Source organism: Myodes glareolus, chromosome 11 (assembly GCF_982192425.1).
Source record: "Myodes glareolus chromosome 11, mMyoGla1.1, whole genome shotgun sequence".
NCBI classification, from domain to species: Eukaryota; Metazoa; Chordata; class Mammalia; order Rodentia; family Cricetidae; genus Myodes; species Myodes glareolus.
The window spans coordinates 47533280-47547688 of NC_142036.1; the positions used below are offsets into that span (position 1 = coordinate 47533280).

Below are 14409 nucleotides of genomic sequence, written 5' to 3' on the forward strand. Positions count from 1 at the left end.
GATGATGGGATGCCCCGGGCGGCTTGCGGAGCAGCTTCTAGTCCGACAAGGATGGCTGTGGGTCCCTGCAAGATCTCCAGGGTGGCAGCACCATGCGGCCGGGGGAGTCAGGCGGGCGGTTACGGCGGATAAAAGGCTCACAGGACATAGTAAATAAACATAAGGGTAAACATTTATTACTTAAAAGGAAACAGAGAAACAGAGAGACAGAGATAGACAAATATAAAGACATAAAGACATAGAGACAGAGAGAAACATGTGCACACGACAGGAGACAAACACACAAGAGAGAGAAAGATGGTGACGGGGGAGGTCAGAAGTGGCTGGGGTGGGCATGGTTAGTCCTTAAAGTGACCGCAAAAGAATAACACTTTATGACTGACCATTAAGATCGTCAAGATGAATTGGATGCATTCACTGTTCTTTCACAGACCCCATGCCTAAATCTGTGACAGATCGATTTTTAGGAGTCTCATTTGCCCAGGTCAGGTAGTATTTTGTCTTAGCCTTGGCATTCCAGTGAGATACTTTCTCTTGAATTTAGCTGGATAGCCACATTAGCATGTTGACTTTTGAAGGTGGTAGTCCTTAAAGCCACAGTGGCAGCATGCATTGTATCTGATCGCCATGCTTTCCTCCTCTTGCTTCTGCTACCAAGACCAGGAAAACTAGGTACTCCTTAATAAACATGGGTCTTCTCTTCCTGCCTCACGGGCATGTCCTTAGTTATTTTTGTCTCCTCCAATGCTAAGTTTTGAGGTGTGCTGGCGCTCTGACGTTGAACAGTTCACTTCTCTCTGGGTTTGGGTTGCAGCTACAGTGCTCACTATCTGTTAGGAATATTTCCTAACACCGCTCCCAACCTGACACTATCCAATTAGAAGAAAGTCATTTAATTTCTCTGAGATAAAATGAAAGTGAAAAAAAAAAGTCTCTTTTATACTGATTATGAAGATTAAGTGAATTTATGTAACCAGTCTTTCTCTGTTCCATCTGCCAGCTCCCAACTAACTGCACGGAGACCTCCCCCCCCCCACTCCATAGGGTTTCTCTGTAGCTTTGGAGCCTGTCTGGAACTAGCTCTATGGACCAGGCTGGTCTCAAACCTACAGAGATCTGCCTGCCTCTGCCTCCCAGATGCTGGGATTAAAGGCTTAAGCCACCACCTCCTGGCAGGACACTTATTGTTTAGGTTAAGCCTCACCTCAGCCCCCTGGCATCCATATATCCAAAGAATCTGAAATGTTCAGGTGGAAGTTCCATCCCAAGCCCCCTCCCCTGGGAGTTGTCTCAGTTTAGACTCCACCCCCCCCCCCAGAAAACCCACCAAATGATGATCCCTCCCCAGAGATGCTCAGGACCATTCCCACAGGGTATTTAAACTGCCCCCCAGAGAACAAACACATGGCTTTTCGTCTTCCTTCCCTGGCTCCTCTCTGGGTTGGGGGTAGGGGGTTGGAAAGCCATCTGGGAGTGTTAGTATCCATTAAACCTGGCTTTTTCTAATTCGGTTTGATTTGATCTGATTAGGATCATTGCATCAGCAGAGAGGCTTATTGGGGTGCAGAAACTTTTCACTTATTATGAAAGCTTGGCCTTATCTTAGGCTTGTTCCTCACTAGCTCTTATAACTTTAATTAATCCCTATCACCTAATCTGTTCTTTTATGTGGCTCAGTTTCCTTTACTCTGTGCTCCTCATCCTACTTCCTCAGAGTCCAGCTGGCAACTCCACCTTTCTTCTCCCAGAGACCTCTCTGTTCCCACAAGTCCCACCTCTTCCTGCCTAGCAATTGCCCATTCAGTTCTTAAATCAGTCTCAGTGACACATCTTCACACAATGTAAAGGAATACTCCGCAACAAATTTATATGTGTAAAACGCTTAGAGCAGTGCCCGGATACTGTGCATTATTTTTTTTGTGGTGAGCATCATGTTCTCTGTGTTACTAAAGATCAAAAGACAAGGCTGTGTGCATAGGCAATTGCTCTACCGTTGAGCTCCGTACCTGGCCCTATCATCATGTTCTTTATTATTTACTCTCTTGATGATTTCATCTGATCTTATGACTTCAGATACCATCTAAACACACTCAACTTCTAAGCTTCAAATATACCTGTCATCTGGAGTTCTACCCAAGCTGCAAATCATATACTCAATTGATATAGCCCAGCATCCTCAGTAGAAATTCTAACAAGCATTAAACATTTAATGTGAAAATTTTTATTTTGTTTATTCCTACTTATTCAGGTATTCTTTCACGTGTACATAAAATCCATCATGAGATTTTCTTTTATCTGCCTTCTGAAGATATTCAACCCATGGGAAAATGACCCAGGAATAAAAGGTGTTTACCACCAAGCTTGACACCCTGAGTTTGATCTCTGGGATGCATATGGTAGAAGGAGAGAAACGAGGTTACCTCAAAATTGTCCCCTGACTTCCACATGTTCACTGCCACATATATGCAAGGACAGCATGCACATACACAAATAAATACATAAGTAAACATATTTATTTGAAAAAGCTATCTAGGTTCCAATCCTGCTGTTTCCAGTGTACTCCAAACCATTATCCTATGGTTCTCCAAACCAATCCTATGCTTGGATTACAGTAGCCTCCTTTCCATCAGAATTTTTCTTCTTAGTATAGCTGCCAGAAAGCTAAACAATGATGAAGTCAAGTCATCCTGCCGCTCAGTACTCTCTGGGTCAGTATGATCTTTATTTTCCTGACCTCGGCTCTTCCTACCGTTTCCCCTTCTCATTTTACATCAAACACAGTGCTGTTCCTGTTGCTCCTCCTGTTCCAACAGCTTCTGTTTCAAAGCCTTTGCATTTGATGTTTCTTGTGCTTGAAGTAGTCTCCACAAGTCTGCTTTACTTCATTTAGGTCTCCTTTCAGATGCTCTCAGTGAAGCCTGCTCCACACTAGATAAACAGAACCATTCTCTGCCGTCTCCTGGACTCCCTGCTTGTATCCCCGCTACTCTATTTTCATTATACTTACTTACCACCTGATGTACTGCGTATTATCTTGTCTCCCCAAACTACACTAGTAGGCTTTATAAAGAGAAAGACTTTATTTTATTCATTATCTATTTTTAGATTGCTACATGTCTGTTATAGTATCTGATACATAGATAGGACTTAAGAAATATTTACTGAATAGATAATGAATGAATGACATAGACATGAGTAGGTCGAATAGAGATGATGAGTTAGAGAGAAATGTCAGTTTTGTCATGTGTTTAGTTTATGATTATCTCATCTCATAATAAAATTCTGCATGGGGGTGAGTGCTTCTGTCTCCTGTTTCTTTCATCTAAGTGGCAGGAGGTGGATATGGTAGACCACGGTAAATAAAGAAAACTATTTGTACTTTCCTACTTCATTGCTATGCTTCATGGGTTACTATAACTACTATAATTCCTTATTTAATTGGTATACTCAAGAATTAGCAACCAAAAAGTCTCTTCCAAAGACAGAATAGATAACTAATTACTTGTACTTAGCTTTAGCTCCAGAACTTCTGCAAGTCTCTGACAAGCTGAGCTGTCTTGTTTCTAATATATAACAGCTCTAAGGGCTTGAGCGTGAAGATTCAGTAGCTGTGCCAGCTCTGCTAGTCGTGAAACAGACTAGGGGGATAGGCTAACAGCATGAATTTTTGGTGGAAATTACGACTCAGGCATAAGAAACAAATCTACCTAGAACTTGTTAAAACTCTGCCAGTGGGCGTGATAGAAGACTTTACAGACTTCTCACAGGAAGGCGTAACCTTCCCATGTGAGAGATCCCAGAAGGAGTGCAGCAGGGATTGGCCCTCACCAGGTTCTGGTAGGTCTGTTGGTGGAGTGGGAGACCAGGAACACCCAAGTGGTTCCCTGTAGAGCTGTTTATCCCTAGAGCCCCCCCCCAGGGGGGCGGGGTAAAGGACACCTTTATTTTTCTTTCCAGAGTAATCTTTGGAGGTAGGTTTCAAAGCACGCTTGGGACTTTAAACTATCTAAATCAAGCAGACGTAAACAGTGTGTAGCTCCTGCTGTGGTTTAACTAAACAAGTACCTAGAGAAAGCTTTTAGGCCTCTCAGACATTGTAAGCAAACACAGGAAAGCAGAACAGTCTCTCAGCCCTTTCATCTCAGGTCAGGACATCGGAGATGGAGAACAACTTGGCTACAGCCGAGAATATATGCATTACTCCTTCCCCCCCCTTTTAGATTCTATATGTGTGTATATGTGAATGAATACACACAGAATCTTGATAAAATGCATGCATTTGCTTTAATGAAGACATGGACAGATAGCATTATTTCATAAAGCATCTGAAGCGTCCATATAAAACATAGACAGGACAAGTTCTGACAGTAAAATTAGGGATAGTTTTGTGACTATTGTGCACAAATGCAATCTCTCCGTTTGTGTGGGTCAGGAAACTGGACCAAGTTCACTGGGTGGCTCAGGTTTGTGGCTTCTCCTGAGGTTATAAATCATGGTGGCAGCTGAGACCGTGGTCATCTGGAGGCATAACTGGAGGTGTCTTTCAAGAAGGCTTATTCTGATAGCTGTTTACTGCAGGCACCATTTCCTGATCATCTGGCTTTCTCTTTGGGTGGCAACAGCTTTCTCACCCCAGAACCAAGGATTCAGGAGAATAACCAGAACAGAAACCATGGACCTTTTTGTGATTTAGTCTCTGGAGCTCGTCACTAAATCTCTCCTATAGTCAAGAGAAAGGAGTAGTCTCTGCCCTTAAGGAAATACCAAGTATTTGTGACCATATTTGGAGGTTGTGATTGGTTGGTCATTTGGTTTGATTTATTTTTGTATTTTGTATTTGCTAGACAAAATTTACCACTAAGCTGTACACCCAGTCCTGAGGAATATTATTTTATATTTTACTCCCTTCTGAGCAAGTAGCCACTGGGATTATATAGATAAAATCAAATAATATAGACCATTATCACAATCTTTTCTTTTGTCCACATTCTTGTAAATAACTTACATCATCTGCCACCTCCACCCAGCTGTCAACTATGAGTCTTGCAGAAAATCTTTACCATTCCTTTCTTATGAGTAATGTAGGAAATGGCACACTCCCATGACAGGATCACACCCATTGCTAAGCATTTTTGATATGGCACTTTCTCAAAAAGTATCCTAAGTCCAATTAAGCATTTAAACCTCCAAATTCAAAATTCAGTTGTCTCTATCTTCAGATTTAGTCTCTAGATAGCTTCAGTATGTACCTTTGGCTCCCATTTTCCCTTCAGAAATTGTTTGGTTTTGTTTTTTAGCAGTAGAGACTGTTTACTAAGTTCTACATTTCTGATGTGTTGATATGTTTAAAGGAATAAGTGTCCCCAAATAAATCTTTTTTTTTGAGACAGAATCTTTCTATGCCGTACTAATACATTCCTAGACTCAAGTGATCCGATTGCTAGGGCTTCACCACCATGCACACCTGTGATGAGGTTTCAGAAAAGATTTTGAACTCTTTCCCACTGCTCTTCTGAAGAGGCAGGCTGGTCCTTGCCTCTTCTTCCTCATTCTCTCTGTCTCTGTCTCTGTCTCTCTCTCTCTCTCTCTTCCCTCCCCCACTCCCTTTATCTCAATAAAACTCCCACATAAGCTCTGCCAAAATATAAATATATATTGATAATATGTATATGAAAGTTTTTCCTACATGTATGTCTGTGTACCCCATGTGTGCCTGATGCCTGCAGAAACCATAAGCAGATACTGGATCCCTCTGACTCTCGATTATAGATAGTTTTGAACCACCCTGTAGATGCTGAGAACTGATCTAGCGTTTTCAGTAACTGCTCTTAACTGTTGAGCCATCTCCCTATCCCCTCTGTTAAAAATTCTTATGCTAATTCAAAACTAAAGGAAAAGCGGTAAAAACTCATTTGGTTATCATATAGTGCTATAGTGCCTAGCTTCTGTAGCTCTTCACTAGCAGGCTGTTGGGACATGTGTTCCAAGTTGAAACCTCAGGCTGGGAATTGACCCCTTCCTCCCTGCCATGCTGGCAGCATTCCAGAAGTGAGCAGATAAGCACGCACTTTTTCTGTGTCACAGACACTGACAGTACAGTGGGAGACATTATTAAGAGCAAGTAGGTTTGGGTGTAGGTGAGCGTTTACCTTTTAAGCCTAATAAAACTATGCTAGCTTTCTATTTAGTGGTGCTGGGGAGTGGTCTTAGGGCCTCAGGCATGCTAGACTCTACCACTGATTATATATGCCCACGTGTACGTGCGTGCACTTTCCTTCACTATAACAAAATAAATGCAAACCTAAACTTTGGCTCATAGTTTCAGTCTGTGGTTGCGTGAGGCCTGTGACAGAAATTGTGATGAGGAAACATGAAGCAAATGCTCATTTCCTGCTGACTAGGAAACAAAGAACAAAGGAGGAAGGGAATAGAGTCACAATAGTCTCTCAAAGGGCACACCCTATCTTAGTTACTTTTCTATTGCTGTGACAAACATCATGGTAAAGGCTACTTGGTGAAGAGAGTATTTAATTGGGCTTTTGGTTCCATGGGTTAAAGTGCATGATCATCATGGCAGGGAGCACGGCAGCAGGCAGCCAGGCATGATACCGAAACTGTAGCTGAGAGTTTGTTTGATCCGATACAAGCAGGAGGCAGAGACAGAGAGAGAACAAACTGGGAATGACTTGGTCTTTTGACACCTTCAAGTCGGCCTCCAGTGATACACTTCCTCCAGTGGGCCACATCTAATCCTTCCCAAACAGTTCCACCACTGGAGACCAAGGATTCAAATATATATGAGCCTGTGGAGCCCATTCCCATTCAAACCTCCACAACTTGCAATGATCTAATTAATTTTCTTCCACTAAGCCCCACTATCTGAAAGTCAGCTACCTCCTAATAGCGCCAGAAGCCTAGTCTTCAGTACATGGGCCTTTGGGGGCCATTCAAGATCCAAACTATAGAATTTCATTGTTTTAGTGTATAATTATATATTGACTTTAAAAACTAACTGTCAAGACATAACTTACATGAAATAAAACTTGCTCCCTTTGAAATATTTTATTGGGAAATATATACACTGATGACCCCCCCACATATATATAATATTGTACACACACACACACACACACACACACACACACACATATATATATAAAATCCCAGTCAAAAGATAGGATATTTCCGTGTCTTCCAAAAGTTCCCTGTATCACTTTTCAGTCATTGCCCTCCTAGCCAACCATGCCCCAGATAGCCACTGACCTATTCTCATGAGTTGTTTTCCAAATCTTCTTTTAAATCACACTGTGTATTCTTTTACTACCTGGCTTCTTTTATTCAACATGTTTCTATGATTGCTGTGTTGAAGTATTTATTACTAGTTTGTTTCTTTGGGTTGCCAAGTGGTATTGCTGTATGGACATACCACAGTGTGTTTAGCTACTCGTCTGTTGATAGGCAATTGGATTGTTTCCCAGTTTTTTCTATTATGAATAAACCAGTGTGATCATTTGTGTATAAGCCTTGTTTTGAACTGATGTCTTGTTATGAGCATGCTTTTCATTTCTCTTTGGTCATCTGAGAAGAATGTCTTAGCTTTGTAAGAATCTTCTGAGCTCTTTGCTAAGGTGCCTGCTCACCAGTCTTTTGAAGGACTCTGGACCAGTCCCAGTTAAGACTGTCTTCCCTAACTTGTCACAGACAATATATAGCAAAGAAATTGTTTATAAGGGGAAGTCACTTCCAAATTACAAAGTGTTTATGTGTACTTCAGATTTTAACGCATCCTCGGTAGCTGTCTGTTTTCTTGATTTCACGGAAATCCTCTTCCTCCTGTGGACATGGAAAAGAAATTCTTTCCATCTGTGGACCAACAGGTAAAGGAAGACAAATCACCTGGGTGGTGAGCCAAGAGAACGGGCAAAGGACTTTTTCCTAAAGGAGTACTGTTAAATGGAAATATACATGAGTTTGTGAATTACAGGTTTATTTTAGCTTGAATATAGGGCTCCTCATGTTCAAATGCTATTTCCACCATTTTCTATGTATACCTCGAACAAATATCTTCCAGGCTTCGCTTCACCATCTGTAACCACGGGAAACAGCAGTCCTCTCTGGATTCCTGTGCAGACTGGCTGAGATAGTGCATGAGAAGCCTGCTGTGGAGCAACCAGCAGGCTTTAGGATGTAATTAAGTGGCAACTGCATTTTAAATGTATATGAGTGTTTTGCCTGCATGTATGTATATGTATATGTGCATACATGCATGCATGTCTGGTGCCCATGGAGTCCAGAAGGATGTCAGATCCCCTGGAACTGAAGTTACAGGTGACTGTGTGTTGTGGGTACGGGGAACTGAACTCAAGTCCTCTGCAAGACCATTAAGTGCTCTGAACTGCAGAGCCATCTGCCCATCCCTTAACTGGAAACTTTAAAGAATACTACCATTCTTCAGAGAGGGACTGTCTGTAGTTTCTGGCTTTTCCTCTTTGGCTTTGGGGCAGTGGACACTAAAGTCAGGGCCTTGCACTCACCAGCATGGGCAAGTGCTCTATGCCCACGGGGCCTTATGGTTTCCTTTAAATGGATTTTCTTAAAAATCTGGTTGGAAATGACACTCAGTAAATTGTCACTTAATAGCATGCACTGACAAATTATGGACTCAATAAATACTACTTAGCACAAAGTATTCAGTTAGATCACAGATGTGTGAAGAGCACAGGCTTCATCAGTGACCCCAAAACACCCAATGCAGGAAACAGAGTGGGGCTGTAGCAGTGATGAAAGTCAAACCAGAGAAGAACAGCTTTTCCCAACAAACTCAAATCAAAGATGATGTATAAACCGAGCTTATAAATGGAAATCCTTATAATGTTCATAGCTCTTCAGTTTTTTTAAAGATACATATCTACAAAAAGAAAAAATCCACATCTAAAATAGGATTTTAGAATTAGATTGGCATGGATTTGCATCTGAATGATCAGTAGTAGCCTGTATTCCTGCCACACAAAAGATATTGCTGTTTTCCTCTTGAAGGGACTGCATTTTTTTTTCTGAGTTGGGTTTTGTTTTTAGTTTAGTACTGATCTGACAAAAACCACAAAAGTCAGTTTATTTCAAAGGTCTGAAATGTAAAATATATACTTAATATACAATCCTAATGGTTTTACTCTTAAATGAAAGGCTAAAAATTAATACAAAGGAGTGATTAAAAGATAAAATTAGAACTGGAAAGATAGCTTAGTTGTTAAGAGCACTTGCTGCTCTCACACAGGACCTGGGTTCAGTTCCTGGCACCCATATGGTGGCTTATAACTATACTATACATTATGTAATACTATCTACTATACAATACTCCAGTTCCAGGGAGTTTGATGCTTTCATCCAACTTCCAAAGGCATGTATGTAGTGCACATGTATGCAGGTGCAACACTCATACACATATAACATATGCCACTAAAAATAGAAATAATTCTAAAAGTAAAAATAATAAAACCATTTATAATAAAGTTTTTCATCATAACATACCAAACAGTTTAAGATCTATGCGCAGACAAGATGGCTCAGGTAAAGGTGCCTGCTAGCAAGCTTGATGACCCGAGTTCAGTCCCTGGGACTGGTATAGCATCAGGAGAGAAATAATTCCCATGGAGAAGCAGCGGTATATAGCTCTCTCTGTTCTGCCTCCTGCTGGTGTTGCCACCTAGCCTAGAGTCTAGAGAAGAAGCCACAGCAAACCTCCTTCACATTCTACTCTACCTCTTTATTGGCAACTTCACCTCTTTCGTTACTTCAATAGAAATAATGAGATTCATGTCAAGAGTCAACTTATTAAAATGTCTACCATTTAAATCTACGGAGTCTTGTCATATTGAAAACTCACCTTTAGGTTGGTCATTCATCAGGCTTTCCCATTGATTGTAACTTTTTCTGTGTTACTCGGCTTACGTGCATTTCCCCTGAGAAAGGGGGAGACAGATGAGGTACAAGGTTGAGGAAATTAGAAGAGGATTTGATATGAGGAGAAAGAGCCGGGAAGGAAGAGGAGCAAGAGTCAGAGAAAGTGGAAGAGATATCATTAGAGGAAAGTGGGAAAGAAGGAAGGCCGAAGATGAGAGAGAAAAGGAGAAAACTTAATTTGGGTCTCCAGTTCCAACGGTGTTCTCACTACCTCGCCAAGTGTCCTCATTCTGTCCAGGAGAGCTCACTGTTGGTTCACAAACCTGGTCCCTTCAGGGGCATTCCCTCCCCTTTCCTTTCAGCTCAGGTTTCACAAGCAGGAAATGAGCATGACCACTTAGAACTTGGTTTGTAATATTGATCAGGAAGATGAAAAAGAAGTAGGTAGGGTGGGAAGGAAACGTGAGTACTTCATATATGGTTTGCATCTCATTTCTTGAACCTTTGTCTTTGGTCTCGTTTCTCTATGATGTTTGTGGCATCGTAGAGAAGCCTACCATGTATCTGGGCTCACTACAAAGAAATCCAAAAAAGTTGAGAAGAGTGGAGCCTTGAAAGGTAAGAAAGGAAAAGTCAAGAAAGGAGAGAGACAGACTAGGGTCCAGAGCGACAGGTCTAGCTTGGGATCTGCCCTGCATTCCCCAGCCTTGCTTATCAAGACCGTGCATTTGAAGTGCCACTTTGCATAGAACAGAGTTTAGAAAGAAGAGAGAGTAACACCCTCACTGCAGAGGTGTGTGGGGATGATTTGGGTGTCTCTGTCCTCCACTAGGACTGCCTGGGGCTGGGAACCTGAGAGTCAGACAAGTTTCACACCGGGAGTTTATTTTCCTACTTTGGGAAGCTTTATTATTCTGGCGTTACCTAGAAACTAAAATTACAGACACATTTTCAGTCTTTGTCCAGCCTGAATTTAATAGAATGGAGGTTAGGATGGTTTAGGGGGTAGGCTTTGCTTTCTTGAATAAAGAGTATCAGTGAATGGTAAGAGTGTAGAAGGGGAACCACGGGTTAGAGGAGGGTGAAAAGGGGAAAGGAAATGCTAATCAGGGGGAAAACTGAAAAACTGTACAGGCCTACAGAAAAATGGGGAGACACGGGAGAGGAACGAAGGAAGGAACGGGAAAGCATGTGAGAGAAAACAAACAGGAAAATAGTTAATGCACATTGTAGATTGTGCCGTGCTTGTGATTCAGCAAGCCAAGTGGACCTTTGCTACTCCTTTGTGGTATCTGTTCCTGGTGTCCAAGACATCCAGTCCAAGCTGCCTGCTAGACTTACAGAAATGGTCCGTCAGCAGCACGTCATTACCAGTTTTCAGAATAATTGCCCAACGACTCAGCCATGCACAAAGAGACAAGATAAATGTCATATTTATGTATCGGAGGAAGTACCATCAGAACTAAAGCCTGGGGCTTCCACTCAACATCAGTGTTCAGCTGCCTTTCTTCAGTGTTTCTCTCCATATTCTCTGGTTCCCAGATCATTTCATGGATTTATATGTCCTAATCATGCTGTCTCCCAAATTGTCATTCTTGCTCTTTGTCTCTCTTGTTCCTACTTGTAGACTGAGAATAATTGTCTGTGTGAGCACACACGTGTGTGGTAGGTGTACGTGTACTGTACGTGTGTGCGCACCTGCATACATGTGGAGGCCATAGGACAACCTCAGGTGTCTTCTCAGGACCTTTCCATCTTGAATTTCAAGACATGGTTTCTCAAGACCTGGGACTCGCAGATTCAGCTAAGCTGATCAGTGTCCCCCCCACCCCCCAGATCCTCCAGTCTGCATAGTGCTGGGATGAGCAGCATGCACTGCTATGCCCAGCTTTGTATGTGGGTACTGGGGATTGAAACATAGTCTCAGGCTTCAGCACTTTAGTGCCTGGCCTCTCTGCATTCCCCGCCAACCATCATCACCATTGTCATCATCGCCACCCCACCATCATTGTTAGTACATATTAACTATATATGTATAACTATATCTGTATAAAACATGTGAGTAGTTCTTTCTGTCCTTGTTTCAATTCTGACTGCTTCTTGTTTATCCAAGACCATTTGGCACCCTCCACCTTGACTGACAGAAGATCTTCCTGCCTGGTCTTTCTGTGCCCGCCCGGCATCCTCTAGTTTCTCAGAGATTTAGTCAGATTTAAAACACTGCAACCATTTCAGCACTTCTCTGCCATTCGGTGGCTTCTTTTTGGCTAACACATAGTGTTATGGCAGGTAACTTGCCTGCTATGTTTGTCGAATCTCTCCCAAGTCTGCCAATGTCCTTCATGTAGAATACATAAGCATCACATGCTTGTGCAGTTGCAAAACCAGTTGAGTTTGTACCAGCAGACATATTAGTGGGAATATTAGTCACATATGAGATAAAGGCAGCCATATTAGTTCTCAGCATGAACTGGCTCCACCCATAGCTGGCCAATGAATCCTTCACACATGGCACTAGTTCTATCTCTGTGTTGAGTGACAGTTACTCATGATATTTAGCAGTTGGGCTGCCATGAGACGGGTCTTTGCCTTTAGTAAACAAAGAGGGCAGTATTTACTTTTACTGGGTAACTCTGGAGTTTTAGTTTGGCTTCTTTATAAGATAAAGTTTACAGTAGAAGTTGATGGGCAAAAATTCTACTAAAAGAGGGCTCTTCCTTTTTCTTTTATAAAAGATTTATTTTTAATCATGTGTATATATGTGTGCATGTCTGTGACAGTATAGACAATGTATGTGTGGGTGTCCATGGAGGCCAAAGCTGTCAGATCTTCTATAGCTTGAGTCACAGGCGGTTGTGAGCTGCCTAACCTGGGAGCTGGAATCAAACTGGTATTCTCTAAACGAGTAATACACATTCTTAACACCGAGTCATCTCTCCAGCCCTCATCTTGCATTTTCTTTATAGAAGCACATTTCTGTCTAGTGTTCTCAGGCTCAACACTGTAGAGTGGAATGCAGACCCCACGTTGTGGTGAAGCTCAGCTGGTGTTTTGGATCCTGATGCCCAATGAGAAGCTCTAAAGACAAGTCCCATTTGTGTAAAAATCTATGCTATACTGATTGAGAACATTGGCTGCTCTTTCAGAAGACCTAGATCCAGTTCTCAGCACTTGCTTGATGGATCACAACTGTAACTCCAGTTCCAGGGCATCTGGTACCCTCTTCTGACCTTGCCCAGTATCAGACACACACATGGTGCACATATATACATGAAGAAAAAACACCCATACACATAACATAAAGTAAACAAATCTTTAAAGGAAGTTATATCTACCCTTTCTTCTTTTCCTTTCTTTACATTTTTTTATAGAACTGACTCTTAAGAATGACCACAAATGTCTTCAAATATTCTGTTTTTTGTATTATTTTTTCTCTCCACTTAACTCAAGTTAAATATTCATCTGTGTTCTTTCCATAATATTTTTTATGAGTGTGAGGTAGCTGAAGCTTCTTCTGGCTCATAGGTTAGAGAGTGTCTTAGAGGCAAGTCTGCAGTCTGCAAAGGGCAAGGTTTCCATATCGACCTACATGACAAACTCCTTGTCAAATGTATGTTGTTACAAATTAAGGATTCCTTAAGACGTGGGAATGTGTTAAGAAGAAATCCCTGTACCCCAACATTAAATAATGTCACTCCACAGTGAGTGTTAGGCTAAGACATAAAGGAAAGCAGAGGAGCTGAGTGATTTTTAATTTACCAAAAATGTTCCCCATCCAGATCTGCAAGGATAAGCGGCCCTCTTACTGCTGTGGGTTGGACTCCAACTGTAGAGCTCTCCTTGGAGTGGTTTGTGCCTGATTAGACTCAGGGAACTGGGAAGTCAAAGTGACTGGCGCGCCTGGGAGAGTCTGAGATGGGCTTAGAAGGGTCTCTCCAGGGTGGAGTGTTTGGAATGGGAAGGCGTGAGAAAGTGCAGCTGGAAGCCTCTGTTCTACTGTTCTAAGAGCCCGGGTGACTGCTCCACTAAAGAGCACAACAAAACGTGTCTTGGAATTTGTTCCTTACCTGTAGTGTCTGAGTCAGTTCTTGTGGTCCTGTAAAAACAAACAACAAATTTAAGGAGTTGCCATCGCGACCACAAATATTTAGAAAAGAATGACTGGGTCTGAGATCACTCATCATTTTTCAAATGCTTTGGAAGTAGCAACGAACCGTGCCTAGCAAGCCTAGACTGTTAGTGATTATACCAAGGTAAGATTGTGTGTTTACAGGTTAGTCAACTTGTAAAGGCCACAAAATCAAGTGGTATGTAATGACATAAAGTCTGCCGTCATCTCCACCTGCAACTGCTCAGCCTCCACATCTTGGAGTGCGTGAGAGTCTGCTGAGAAGTTACCTTTGGATTTCCCTGCCCACATAATTGTAGAGGCAGTTATGACTCATGCAAGGGGCCAGGCAAATACATTTCACTTCAGGTTCTACAGTGGATCTCAGGAACTAAACTTAA

General features: G+C 42.0%; 1 protein-coding gene across 4 annotated transcripts in view; it reads right to left on the reverse strand.

The window, feature by feature from the left end:
* Garin2 (golgi associated RAB2 interactor family member 2) overlaps positions 1 to 14409 on the reverse strand; it is an 88317-nt gene that overhangs the window by 46709 nt on the left and 27199 nt on the right. Inside the window, exons 6-8 of one of the 4 annotated variants that reach the window (XM_085697470.2) lie at positions 13968 to 13996; positions 9884 to 9959; positions 6987 to 7833 (exon numbers count right to left, since the gene is read on the reverse strand). In XM_085697470.2, coding sequence (XP_085553596.2) covers positions 9895 to 9959; positions 13968 to 13996 — 94 coding nt within the window. In that variant the 3' untranslated portion in view covers positions 6987 to 7833; positions 9884 to 9894. Of the gene's footprint in view, positions 1 to 6986; positions 7834 to 9883; positions 11037 to 11867; positions 13997 to 14409 lie in introns of those variants that run through there. The other 3 variants (XM_085697468.2, XM_085697467.2, XM_048415700.3) reach the window with 3 other exon arrangements.